The 13,263-nt window shown below is 32.0% G+C and overlaps 2 protein-coding genes across 3 annotated transcripts; one reads left to right on the top strand and one right to left on the bottom strand.

The window, feature by feature from the left end:
• Positions 1-3,753: 3,753 nt before the first annotated feature.
• LOC105773256 (inactive protein kinase SELMODRAFT_444075) lies at positions 3,754-7,775 on the top strand. 2 transcript variants are annotated; one of them, XM_012594987.2, is made up of 8 exons: positions 3,765-4,048; positions 4,122-4,255; positions 5,089-5,183; positions 5,531-6,531; positions 6,612-6,772; positions 6,859-6,938; positions 7,027-7,351; positions 7,434-7,775. In XM_012594987.2, the coding sequence occupies exons 1-8, from the start codon at positions 3,877-3,879 to the stop codon at positions 7,581-7,583; spliced, it is 2,118 nt and encodes a 705-aa protein (XP_012450441.1). In that variant the 5' UTR covers positions 3,765-3,876; the 3' UTR covers positions 7,584-7,775. The 2 variants fall into 2 exon arrangements, with proteins under 2 accessions (XP_052488771.1, XP_012450441.1); XM_052632811.1 differs by lacking the exon at positions 7,434-7,775 and having other exon boundaries at positions 3,754-4,048; positions 7,050-7,284.
• A 913-nt stretch (positions 7,776-8,688) lies between these two features.
• LOC105773257 (protein JINGUBANG) lies at positions 8,689-10,467 on the bottom strand. Its single transcript, XM_012594991.2, has one exon. The coding sequence runs from the start codon at positions 10,308-10,310 to the stop codon at positions 8,928-8,930; it is 1,383 nt and encodes a 460-aa protein (XP_012450445.1). The 5' UTR covers positions 10,311-10,467; the 3' UTR covers positions 8,689-8,927.
• Between the last annotated feature and the right edge of the window lie 2,796 nt (positions 10,468-13,263).

Raw genomic sequence — 13,263 nt, 5'->3', positions numbered from 1 at the left:
GGTTTTTGTCCTATATTTAAATTCGTTTTAATATATAATTTGGTACCTAATTTTTTTAATTTAGTACTTATATTTTTTTACTAGAGTATGCGTGTTTAATATTTATTGAGCCATATGATATCATTTAGTATGAGTATCAAATTGAACATCAAAACTAAACTCAAGCACCAAATTTAAATAAAAAAAACTCTTATACCAAATTAAACATTGAAACTAAAATTAAATAATAAATGTTATATTAAAATCCGATTTTATTTTTATATTCTCACTTTCTTTGTTTATCCTTCTTTTCTACTAATCAAATATTCTTTAAAACCTTCCAAAATTGAATTTAAAAGTTACCCATTTTAGTAATATAAGTGAAACAAGCAACAACCCCAAACCCTTGAGAATCCAAACATCATAAAATTTTCCTAGAAAATCTTCAATTACAAAGGCAATTTGAAAACAGCACCCAAATAAGGGTGACTCATTCGTGAAACCATGGTGAGTACTTGATGTAACATCAACCTAAAATGGTCCTAATGGACCATTACCCAACTTCCTTACATATCATCATCATCATCATCAAAATCGTGGTCTTTCAAAATGGGATCGCATTAAAACCCCCCATTTTCATTTACTATCATCACATGGGTGACTTCTACTGTCACCTCTTCTTACACTTCACTGGTTGTTCTTACATAATAGGTCATCATCTCCTCGAGATCTCAGCCTTGAAATCATGCCCATGCATCAATCTTGATGTAGCTTCATTGAGTGGATCTAAAGATTTTGTCCCTTAAGGCTCAAGATGGCTTTATCCATGGATGATGGTCAATTGGTCACCCTACAATCAGGGGAAAACTTTAAGCTTTCTTAAATTGATCAGACAGGTATTTCTTGTCATTTTCATTTGTTTTTACTCCTTTTTGACCCCTAGTAGTTGTTTTGATTGAATTAATTTGAATACAAATTGAAATTTTGAAATTAGTAGTAAGTAGATTTGTTCATGGACTCGAAAAATGAGAGGGTTTAGATAAAAATATAAGTTTAAAAAATAGGTTTGGAAAAAAAATAAAACCTGTGTAGAAAAAATGGGTTGGGCCTTGGTTAACGCTTTTTGGCTTGGGTCCGGCTTGAATTAGCAAAAAGACAAAAGAAATTTGATATTTTCTTTTTGTTTTTTTGCTATTTTTTTTGTTGTTTTCTCACTGTTTTACTATCATTTCATTGTTATGTTACTACTATTTTATTGTTATTATTTGAATATTGTATAACTTTTATTTTATTATTATTTTAAAGGCATTTGCTTGTTAAGTTAAACCTATTTTAGTGTTATTTAAGTATAAATATTTTTTAATTTATTTTCAATTTGTTGGGAAACATTTACTTTAACATTTTAGTATTTTTTATTTATTATATTTTTAAATATTTTTATATGAAAAATAATGTAAAAAATTTAATTCAAGCAGGTCAAGCTTAGGTTTTAGTATTTTTATCCAGGTTGGGTTTGGGCAAAATTTTAGGCCTATTTTTTATGCCAGACTCGACCCATGGACAGGTTTAGTAGTGAGATATTATAAATTATGTGGGTACACTGAATGATACATCGATAAACAAATACAAAAAGAATAAAAGATTACGCACAAAAAGTGTAAATTGGGCTTAAAACTACGTCTACAAGGCCTTACCTAGAGAAAATTTCACTATACAATACCAGCAGTGATTTAAGCTGAATATATCTTAACCTTTGGATAATTGCAATCTCACATGAGTACACTTAGTATGAATTCTCCGTTCTTCGCCTTTCTTACCAGGGACAAAGCTAAAAAATTACTTTAAGAGGCTAGTGATGAATCATAAATCTTTTAAGAGCCAAAGTGTAAATTTACCATTATACTAACTTATAATTTTTAAATTTTTGAAAGAGCTACAATATAATTTTACCATGGGCTTAAGCCCTTACTTGCTCCTTGTCTTCTCCCATGTTTCCTTTGTAAAAACAAAGGTGAAAAAAATACAAATAGATAAAATATTGCTCACAAATGGATTGAATTGTGCACTCTAAGCTCATATTAATTCCCCAAATAATTATAGTTTCACCTAAGTACAATTAATATAAACTCTTCTCCACTCACTTTTCTTACCGAAAGTAAAAACAAATCACTTAAAAATGAAAAGTACTCGCAAATCAATTGAATTTGACAATAAAATATGCCAACATCAATTCCCACATATCATGATATATCGTAATCTTTGCACCAATATAAACTAAACTTAATTTTGACAATAATTCGTCTAACTTAATCAAGAGACGATTTAAACCCAAAATAATACATATCTAAAATGAATCCAACAAGTAATCCAAAATGATCTAAATTCGAACATTTAACTTGAATGACGAAACTTAACATGATTTAATACCTAAAACTTGAATAATTCATACCCAAAATAACTCAACATGATCAGAATACGAAATAATGTTTTAAAAATTAAAGATTTATCCAATCCAAAACTGATGAAATCTAAACCCGACCCTATCCACCCTTAGACTGAATTTGTAGAGAAAAACCCTCTCTGCATCATTGGTCTTTTTCACCCAAATCATTGAAAGGTGCGTTTCAATGTTTTGTTTTCTTATCCCCGAGCTAAAGCTAGAAATTAACAATTGTCTTTTTAATAATTTTTTATAAGTTTTTATTTTATCTGATTTTTTTGACATAACATTTAGAATTATCTATAGGTCTTTCCTAACTCATAAACAGGAAGATAATGTGCTTCAGCGCACTTAAATTCACGTCTTCCTACATTGACAATAATACCTATACTAATTGAACTAAAACTCAATCGAAAATTATTTTTACATGCAAGAATAATAATACTTGGTCTACAAAGCAACCATATTGGTTAACGTGATCCTAATTAAAAATAGATTAATTAACAATTTCTGTAGAAGAAAAAACTTAACTTTGAAGTTAAGAACAATTTTTGTTTATGTATTTGGTTTTTGGGTAAATTTCATCACTAATCACTAAATTATGGATCAATTCACATTTTGATTACTTAACTAAAAATTAGAATTTGATCACTACAGTTTTCAAAATTGAAGCACTTTTTAGTTGATATAATAATAATTTTAGTCTTTAATTTTTATGTTTTTTTGTCAATTTAACCTGATTAAATATAAAATGATAAAAATTAAAATTAAAATAAAATAAAATAAGGAAAATTATTTTAAACCTTTCAAATTTTCTCACTATATTATTTGTATAAATATATATACCCAATACCCATTTTTTTAAAAGGAAAAAAAGTAAAAACATTAAGCAAAATTACATTTCTATGTTTTTACCTCTTTTATTTCTTGACATAGTTTTTCATTATATTTCCTATTTTTAAATAATGTTGAGTTTTTTTATCATTTTATGTATAATCAAAGTCAAATGGACAGAAAAATAAAATTGAGATCTAAAATTATTATTATACCAACTAAAAAATACAAATTAACAATCCGGCTGACAAAAAAATAATATAAAAAACTTTAGTGACCAAATTGTAACTTATTTTAATTAAATGAACAAAATGAAAACTTACCTATAATTTAGAGACTAATGGTACAATTTACCCATGTTCTTTTGGGGGTCGATAACGACATGATCACAGTGTTAAAAAGTTTCAATCTTTGTCTATGGGACCCCAACATGCAAGCTCATAAACAGTCAACGAAAACCAAACCTGTCCCTCCCTGTCTTACCTTTCTTTATGAAAAACCAACCCCATCACAGCACTTGATCACATACACCCAAAAATCTCAAAACACCCCCTTTACTTTCTCTGTTTTCTTGCCCACCCCCAGAGCTAGAATTTGGCTTTAGTCCTTAATTTTTTTTTTTCATGGAGTTGAGCCTTAGGCAACGCTCCACCACTATCAGGTTAGAAAAAGTAGTGGTTGCTGTTAAAGCAGAAAGGGTCATCTCTAAAACTGCTTTAGCTTGGGCACTCACTCATGTTGTTCGTCCTGGTGATTGTGTTACCTTGCTTGCTATCTTCCCTAGTGAAAAAAAAGGTAAATTTTTTGCTTAATTTTCTTGTATGGGGTTGTTCAAGTCATGATTTTTTGTTGAATTTGTATTGAAAAGGTAAAAGATTTTGGAATTTCCCGATATTGACCGGTGATTGTGGTAGCAATATGAAGGAGGAGTTGCCGGAAAAAATTTGTCAGATCTCTGAATCATGTTCTCAGATGGTACTTCAGTTTCATAATCAAATTGAGGTAATTAAAGTTATCTAATTTCTCAGTTGAGTTTAGCTTTAATGGAGGTCTTTGGTCTATTTGTTTCTAAGATCTTTTCAGGCAAAAGTAATTGCATTTTGCTCCCTCTATTTAAAAAATTGGGTAAATTAATCTATGTCTATTAGATCAAATAGCCAACCATTCATCTGTTTAGTCCATTTAAAATTGATGAAATCATAAATTACTAAATGATAAAATTATATTTTGACTTTTCAAAAATTTATAATTCAATTCCTGCCCCAGCTAAAAGAAATTTTAAAATCGTCCCTTCTCATGTGGCACGCTACATGTAACTGTCTGATTATTCCATCAATCATATCAGTTTTTAACCGTAAAAATAAATAGAATTTTTAATAAAAAAGTTCAATTTACTATTTGATTAAATCTATATAGACTAATTTATTCATTTTTCATATAAACAATTTATCTCTTATGATACTTTTACCCAACTTTTCCCAAAGTAACATGCAAAGAATCTTTAGAAGATTCATGGAAACCTAACAGGACTTAAAGTTTAAGCTTTACTGTCAAATGGAAACAAAAATATATTAATGATTAGAGGGCTTATTTAGACTTTAGGGGGTGGTTGAATTTGAATGGCATTGCCATGTGCATGATGACCATTATTGCCAATCAACATTATTAAAGTTAGTTTTAATAAACTCCCCCATGAACATGAAGTGGGGTCCTTTAAAATTCTTTGCTTGTTTCATCCCTCTTTTTATGTTCATGAATGGTAGCTGAATTCTGCAATGATTCATTTATTTATAGGGACTAAATGCCAAACAAATAATGAGTTCTTTTAATTGCAGGTTACTGTGAGGATTAAAGTGGTGTCTTGTACAACTGGCAGTTCAGTGGTGGCTGAAGCAAACAACAATGGTGCCAATTGGGTCATACTGGACAAGTAATTTAACCATACAAAACAAAAAAAAAGTATTATTTCTTGTTTCTAAGCTATTAGTTTAATTGGTTTGGTCATAATTGTGGTTTATCCCCTTTGCATATCCATGCTTTATACTAGTTTATTATAGAATATGCTCCTATATTACTGATTATGTCTGTTATAATGCTACTTTTGATGTTATTCATATATAGAATGTTACTCTATGCTACCATTGTTAACCAATTCAAAGGAAAAACAAATGGGAATATGATCTGGTTGAATGCTTTGTGGTCTGTAATATGTCGGAATCGATTTTCCCTGGCTGAAACTCAGTATCTTGAACTTGTTGTCATTGTGTTTTGAATCAGAAAACTAAAGCAAGAGCTGAAACATTGCATGGACGAACTTCATTGCAACATTGTAGTAATGAAAGGTTCTCAAGCAAAAGTTCTTCGGCTTAATTTGCAATGCGCGAATGAACCTCGAACTCCTTATTACTCGGCTGCTTCTTCACCAGTTATGGATGTTGGAGATCACCTAGGACATAGGATGAAGCATTCTACTCCAGTTACTAGCCCTGAAGAACCGAGTACTTCCTATTCAAGAACAAGCCAAGAGAGATTGTTACCGAGTTCCGATTCAGCAACATCACTTTTCCTTGTCTATCAAGAAAACCCTCTTTTCGTGGATGATAAGAACGAGTTGGGTAACCAACTTACTGTTCTTGATTCAGTTGGAGAAAAGCTTATAAATCTATCAGCAAACTCGACGTCTTCTGTGAAAAATAATGACAAGAGTATATTTTGGATACCCCAAAATCACAATGACGAAAAGCCTCGCAAAACCCGAAGTGGTCGAAATATAGTCATCCCTCCTAGTTCGAGAACCTTGCTCGACAAGTTTGCTCAATATGATCAAGATGCAAAGGAAGGTAGACTTGTCAATACAGACTACATGGTTAACTCAGACATTAGAGATGCGGTTGCATTAGGTCGAGCATCCTCGGTACCTCCACCGTTATGCTCGTTTTGTCAACACAAAGCACCAGTCTTTGGCAAACCGCCAAGACGGTTTTCTTACGAGGAGCTAGAGGAAGCTACTGATGGATTTGCAGAAGTGAATTTCTTGGCAGAAGGTGGTTTCGGTGTTGTTTATAGAGGGATTTTACGAGACGGTCAAGTTGTAGCGGTGAAGTTGTTAAAATTTGTTGGTTGTCAAGCAGATATCGATTTCTGTAGGGAGGTACAGGTTTTGAGCTGCGCGCAACATAGGAATGTCGTGTTGCTAATTGGGTTCTGTATCGATGGTAACAAGAGAGTCTTGGTTTATGAGTACATCTGCAATGGATCCTTAGATTTCCATTTACACGGTATCCTTTTTTCTCGTTTCTATTTCTCTCGAGATCATGTTTTGTATTTCTCTCTTACGGTTTACATATCTGGTTGACAGGAAGCAACAGAGCCTCGTTAGATTGGCAATCAAGATTGCGAATAGCAATTGGAGCAGCACGAGGCTTACGATACCTACACGAAGATTGTAGAGTTGGTTGTATAGTACATAGAGATATGCGGCCTAAAAACATTCTCCTAACTCACGATTTCGAGCCTCAGGTACTTTCAATTTATTTTTGGACATTCCTGAAAGTGTTAGATTCTATGCGTATTCATTACGATAGACTCACGATTTTGAGCCTCAGGTTACTGATTTCGGCCTCGCTAGATGGCATTCCGATCAATGGACAGTTGGAAACGAAGAACGAACCGTTGGAACTTCAGGGTACTTTCTGTATTCGTTCTCTAATATTTACTCAACTTGTGAACATTTCTATCATTCTAAAGGGACCTCAAACAATGACTAAATCCAGGTACCTTGCCCCTGAATATTCAGATGGCAGAAGGATTACGCAAAAGGTCGATGTTTACGCATTCGGAGTAGTGTTATTAGAGTTACTAACAGGTCAAAGAATCAGTGACTTACAATATTACAAGGGCCGGAATTTCTTATCGGACTGGTTCCATCCTCTAGCTGCATTAGACTTGAATCAAATCATGACAAATATTTATCAATTGCTTGATCCATGTTTAGCCTCCGGCAGAGTCCGGGACTATACTCATCAACTCCAAGCCATGGCTCGAGCCGCTTTCTTGTGCCTAAGTCATGATCCGGAATCTCGACCCCCGATGTCAAAGGTACATACCTTGTCCTGCAAGTTTCTAATTCATTTCGTAATCCTTTTTCATAATCTTTGTTTGTCATTTGCAAATTTATTAGATACTTAGAATTCTTGAAGGAGGAGATACCAACGTTCCTTTGAGTTTAGACCTGAACTCGATCGGCAATCGAAGCGGCCATTTACGTGGATTGAAAACTCAAACACAACCCGAATCTACGAGGCGGCATTCTCGAAAACTTTCGCATTGACCGAATCGTTTCGAAAGACCGAAACCAATGCTTGTATAGTTTGAGAGTATCATCACATTGATTCCTTTTTCCCCTTTTCATGTAATTTCTTCTTCTTTTTTACAATCTACTACCATTATTTGCTTTTATTTGAAGAAACTGTAATATTGGGAATTTGCATACTTGTAATATGATTTCATTTGTTTGCTCAAATTTGTCCGTATATACCAAAGTATACACAAGTATTTTGTACTAAAAAAATAAAATTCTATAATAATAATCACTTTTATTGTTCTTGTTATTTAATTGTTTATTGACTGATTCAAGTTTTCAAAACTGAATCAGTGGTGGAACCGGTTAGATCATCGATTTTTGGTTTGATAAATCATTGAAAAATTCATTAAAAATAAAAAATATTAAAAAAATAAAGAAAATCGATTCAATCTGTCCATATTGATTTGTGGGTCAGTTGATCTAACCTCTCTAATTGAATTGGTACTCTAGCTAAGTTCTAATTTAACCAGTTCGATCCAGTTCAATAAGTCACTCAATTTGAATGATTTGTGAAAAAAGAACCAAAATAGACATTGTAAAGGCAACCTTTCCCAAGGGCAAAACCAAAAATTATTTTTAGGAGGTCAGAATTGAGTATATTTTTATGAGAGCTAAAATGTAATTTCATAATTATATTAACTTATAACTTTATAATTTTTAAAGGATTAAATTAAAAATTTATCATTTTAAGAGGACTAAAAATAATTTAATCATTTATTAATTTATAATTTTAAAAAATATTAAAACCTTGACCTTTCCTAGGAAGAACCAAAGGGTGAATGCTTTGCAAGGGCAAATATAAAGGAGAGCAAGCAGGGCGTTGCCCTCCAAAAATGAAACTTTTATAATTTAGTCCTTTTATAAATAATAAATTTATAAGTTTTTGCCCTTCAAAAATGAAAACAAATTACGTTTAGTCTCATTAAAAATGGTAAAATCACAAATTAATACATGATAAAATTATATTTTCACCTCTCAAAAGTTTACAATTCCATTCCAGCCCTTAAAAAAAATTCTAAATTCACCCCTGCTGGTATATATACATATATGTATGCATGCATCTCCATGATAATGGCTTAAAAAAAAAACAAAGCAAATTTTATTAAAAGAAAGCTTTATACATAAAAACTGTCTGCAATTTTCATGGTTACCCATATTTCATCAAAGTCCCCACAACATTCTTTTATTTACTATATAGTATATACCCCAAATTAAAACCCTCAAACTGATCCCATCCCAACACAACAACAACATAATAAAAAGCTACACCCATCCCTGTTCTTTCAAAAGAATCCAATCAGTTTTTGCATTTCAGTACCTCCCATTATTACTTGCAGACGAATAACTCCCATCAGAAACTGGTGATTCTTCATAGCTGGTAGTATTTGGTTGCATGGTCGACCCTATTTGAGCATATTCCGACACACTCCACACTTTCACCGACTTGTCCAAACTGCCACTATACAAAATCCATCGTTGTTCATTCGTCGAATTCGGGTCTTTTTCCGATGCCAAACACTTAACCGGTCCTGTATGTCCGGTTAGAACCGAAAGACATGTATGAATGTTACCATCCCTACGCCAAACACATATAGTTTTATCAGCTGAACCACTAAACACCAAATTCCCAGCTGCTTCAAGACAAAGAACAGCTAATTTATGTCCTTTAAGTACACCACCATGTGCTAATCCTTTCTCAAGTTCCCAAAAATTAACAAGGCCATCACTGGAACCACAATATAAAACCGAACCAGGTGCATCAATTGCTAATGCTGTAACAGCACATTCTTGTTGTAACAATGTTTGGTTCAAACTATGTTTTGTCCCTTTACGTTGTTGTTCCCTTTTCCATACTTTAACCGTCCCGTCCGCCGAACCGGTGAAAACCATCTCCCCGCCGGACCTCGATACTACTGAATTCACCGCGTCGTCGTGCGCGTTAACCGATTCGAGACATTTATAATCAGCAATCCTCCATACTTTAAATGTTCTATCCCATGAAGCTGAATAAAGAAGACCATGTTCTTCATTTAAACTCAAACATGACACAGCATCTGAATGCTTGATCCATAAAGATCTTTTGCGTTTCACTTCAATGTAATTACTTGGTTTAATTGAACTTTTGAGGATTTCTTTCAAAGATGGTAATGTACCAGCTCGTTTATGAACACCAGGGTTCTTAACAGATACTTTCCATACACGAATTTTACCATCTTGATGACCAGTAAAAATCTTTGCACCTGCTATAACAATGGTTTTAACCAATCCACTATTTGATTTAAAACCAGTAAATTCTTTAAGATTTTTCCATACACGTATGTTCTTACTATCAGAACCTGTATAAAGCAAATCATCTGAAGCAGCTAATGAATAAATATGACCTTCTTCACGTGTAAGTGACATGATGAGACTATTGGCCGGAACATTATCATTATCAAATGGCATAGACAATGATTTGTTGAAATGAGTAGTTTGGTTCCACGGCGACATCGTTAACGGCGAACCTTCCCCGCTCGATCGGTTCGGTTCCAAAGGTCCATTAGCCGACGCGCTGCTATGTCGGAGACATAAATCATCTTCGCTCACCGGAGATGTCATCGACATGTTGGGATCCGAATATATGGTTTTCCCAAACTTGGACTTCCGAATGCCATCTGCTTGATCATCGAACATTGTGCCTCCTATCACTCTCATTACCAAGACAAATTATCAAAAAGAAAATGAAGAAAGAAAAACAAAGAAAATAGCAAATTCAAGCTAACCCCAAACCCCAAATATCAAAAGCGTATATAGAAACGGATTGGATTTGCATTTGCAATTGAAATTGAAATGCATGGATTCATATATTTATATATAATGAGGATTGCAATTATAGAAGAAAGATAGGAAAGATACAGCATATTTGTGGCTATCAAAATTCGACAAGTGTTCGGATGAAAGAAATGGGTTCACAAAGACTGACAATGGGTCCAAGGAATCAGGGTGATTGGTAGTTTTATTAGTTTCAATTTGGGGAGTTGTTTTTGTTTATTTATTTATATTTGTATATATGAGTGGTTCGTTTAATATATCTAGTAAAAACAATTTTCAATGTTGGCATAAGCCAATATTGATTGATTTAGTTGGATCAACATTGATTAGTATTTTGACACTAATCAAAGCTTGAATTTACGTGGGGATTATAGTTTTCGGAATTTTGTATTTTTTATTTCGTTTAAAATATCGATATGTGTTTTTTTAATATCTGCTTTTAATATTTTACTATCTTCTTATAAGATACTTGTACAATGTAGAAAATATTTTCCCATTCAAGAAATAAGTTGAGAAAAGAAAATTAACTTTGGGGACAATGGGCAAATTAAGAAATTTTTTATGGAGGGATAGAATTAAATTATAAATATTTTAGAGGTTAAATATAATTTTATCATATATTAATTTATATTTTCATCATTTTTAAAGGAGTTAATATAAAAAATTATTTCATTTTGAGGTGTCAAAGTTTAATTTTACCATATATTTATTTATAATTTCAGACCAAATTATAGTTCTTCCATTATATTTGTCCTTGTTTGGCAAATGAGGTCTTGACACGATTGACAAAAATAAAGGCCTTAGGTCTTAAGTATCCAAGTTCGAAATTCACCATGCACAATTATATGTGTGTTACCATATGTGAATTTTAATTCAGCTAGTCAATTCTAGTCTAGATCATTATTCTGATTCTTAATCTATTTGTGTTGTAATTGTTTGATGCTACGCTTCTTAATCCATTTGTGCTATAATAGTTTAATTCTACGCTTTATAATTGCACAAACATGTATTTGTACTCCGATGTTATCTTTTTTTTAAAAGAAAAGCTTTGGATGGGGTATTCCTTTCCCATTATTTGAGATCTGATTTGCTCAATAAAGAAAAAAGGGTTTTATTATAAAATTGAGTTTTCGAGTTCTCCTTTATGCTATTGTTACGTGTGAATTTTAGTTTTATCAGTTATTTTTAGTTCAGATTATTTCAATTATTAATTTATTTGTCTCGATAATTATTTGATTTTCGTTTCTTAATCTATTTATGTTATACTTCATAATTAAGTGGGTGTTTTTTATTTGAGATATGATTTACTCAAACTTATATTAGAATATAAGGGTAAAGGAAAAGGGTTCATCATGTTTCCATTTCATAATATTTAATCATTTGAGTCCACTGAAAAATAATTGGAGCACTTCGTCCCTTTCATTTCCTTCTTTTGTGTATATATATGCCAATGGCATCAATTATTATACGTGAAAAAGTTAAATGTTTGAAGGTAAAAAAAAAAGACAACAATTATTCCATATTTCTATTTTTGGATAAACAATTCAAAGGCAAAATCAAAGTTCAAGCCTGTGTGGACTGCAGAGTTTAAAGTGGAGACAATGAAAATTAATGTAAAAAAAAAAAGCATAATAATAATTTTTTTATTTTGGTTTTAATTATTTTATTATTGTTTTGACCCTAAATCTAAAATTTAATTAAATTATTTTTTATAAAAACTGATTAAACTATTAAAATTTTCATAACAGTAATGTGATAGCCCATGTAATAATCATAGTGTGCTTGATAAAATTCAAAAATTCAAAAAATTCATCAAAAAACTTTAAAAGGAATATACAAGTTAGTAATGAAGTATATTGAGGAGGATCGACTATTTTAAGAGAAGTCTTTAAAGTGTCATCCGTTGGACAGCTAATACGGTCCCCGACAATCAGAGGTATTGTTCTGATACTTGGGTTTTATCTCCCAACTCCGCGGAGAGCCTCAAAGGTTCATAGAGTGAGAGCTCCTCGATTAGTGAAGAGAATACGTACTTGAAGGATGCGTAAATAATTAATCAATGAAGTTGCACGAGATGTGAATCGAACCACCAACAAAGGCTAATTATGCTTTGGTGGGTGGTTCGATCCACATTGTGTGCAGCTTCATCAATTAATTATTTACATGTCTTTTAAGTACGTACTATCTCCACCAATCGAGGTGCTCCACTACGTGAACCCTTGGGGCCCTCCGCGGAGTTGGGAGACAAAGCCCAGGTATCGGGACAATACTTACGACTGTTAGGGGCCATATCGACTACTCGATGGTCAACACTTCGGTGACTTCTCTAAAAGGAGTCAATCCCCCTCAACAAAGTTTATGTGGATAGTCACGCGGGCTATCACGTCGGTGCTATTAAAGTTTCAAGAGTTTAGTGAGCTTTTTCATCCAACAAAAAAAAAAACAATTTAACTAAATTTAAAAAGTAGAGGGCCAAAGTGATTCGAACAAAGAATTCCAGCTAAAGTGATAAAAGGGTAAATGTTTAAAACTAAACTTATCATTCTTCATAATTTTATTTGATTTAATACACATGGTCCCACTCTAAGATAAAAAATTAAATTTCAAAAATTATTTTTATTTAATTTTAGTATTTTTAAAATTTTAACATAATTATTCTACTTTTATAATTATTTTTTAATTTTAAAATTCCAATAATCTATTTTTCTAAATTAATTATTTATCCAAATAAAACAATTGATAAATTCTAAAGGGCTAGTATTTTAAAATTTTTAAAATTTTCACCTAAACACACTCTAAAAGAAAAATCAACTCTTCTACTCCACTATAGAATACT

The sequence above is a fragment of the Gossypium raimondii genome, chromosome 6 (assembly GCF_025698545.1).
Source record: "Gossypium raimondii isolate GPD5lz chromosome 6, ASM2569854v1, whole genome shotgun sequence".
In the NCBI taxonomy this organism is placed as follows: Eukaryota; Viridiplantae; Streptophyta; class Magnoliopsida; order Malvales; family Malvaceae; genus Gossypium; species Gossypium raimondii.
This window is presented reverse-complemented; position numbering and strand designations above follow the sequence as displayed.

Coding starts and splice junctions, on each gene's coding strand:
- LOC105773256 (XM_012594987.2), top strand. CDS start 3,877: ATGGAGTTGAGCCTTAGGCAACGCTCCACCACTATCAGGTTAGAAAAA. Junction 4,256..5,088: donor AGTTTCATAATCAAATTGAG/GTAATTAAAGTT, acceptor TTTTAATTGCAG/GTTACTGTGAGGATTAAAGT. Junction 6,773..6,858: donor CTCACGATTTCGAGCCTCAG/GTACTTTCAATT, acceptor TTTGAGCCTCAG/GTTACTGATTTCGGCCTCGC.
- LOC105773257 (XM_012594991.2), bottom strand. CDS start 10,310: ATGAGAGTGATAGGAGGCACAATGTTCGATGATCAAGCAGATGGCATT.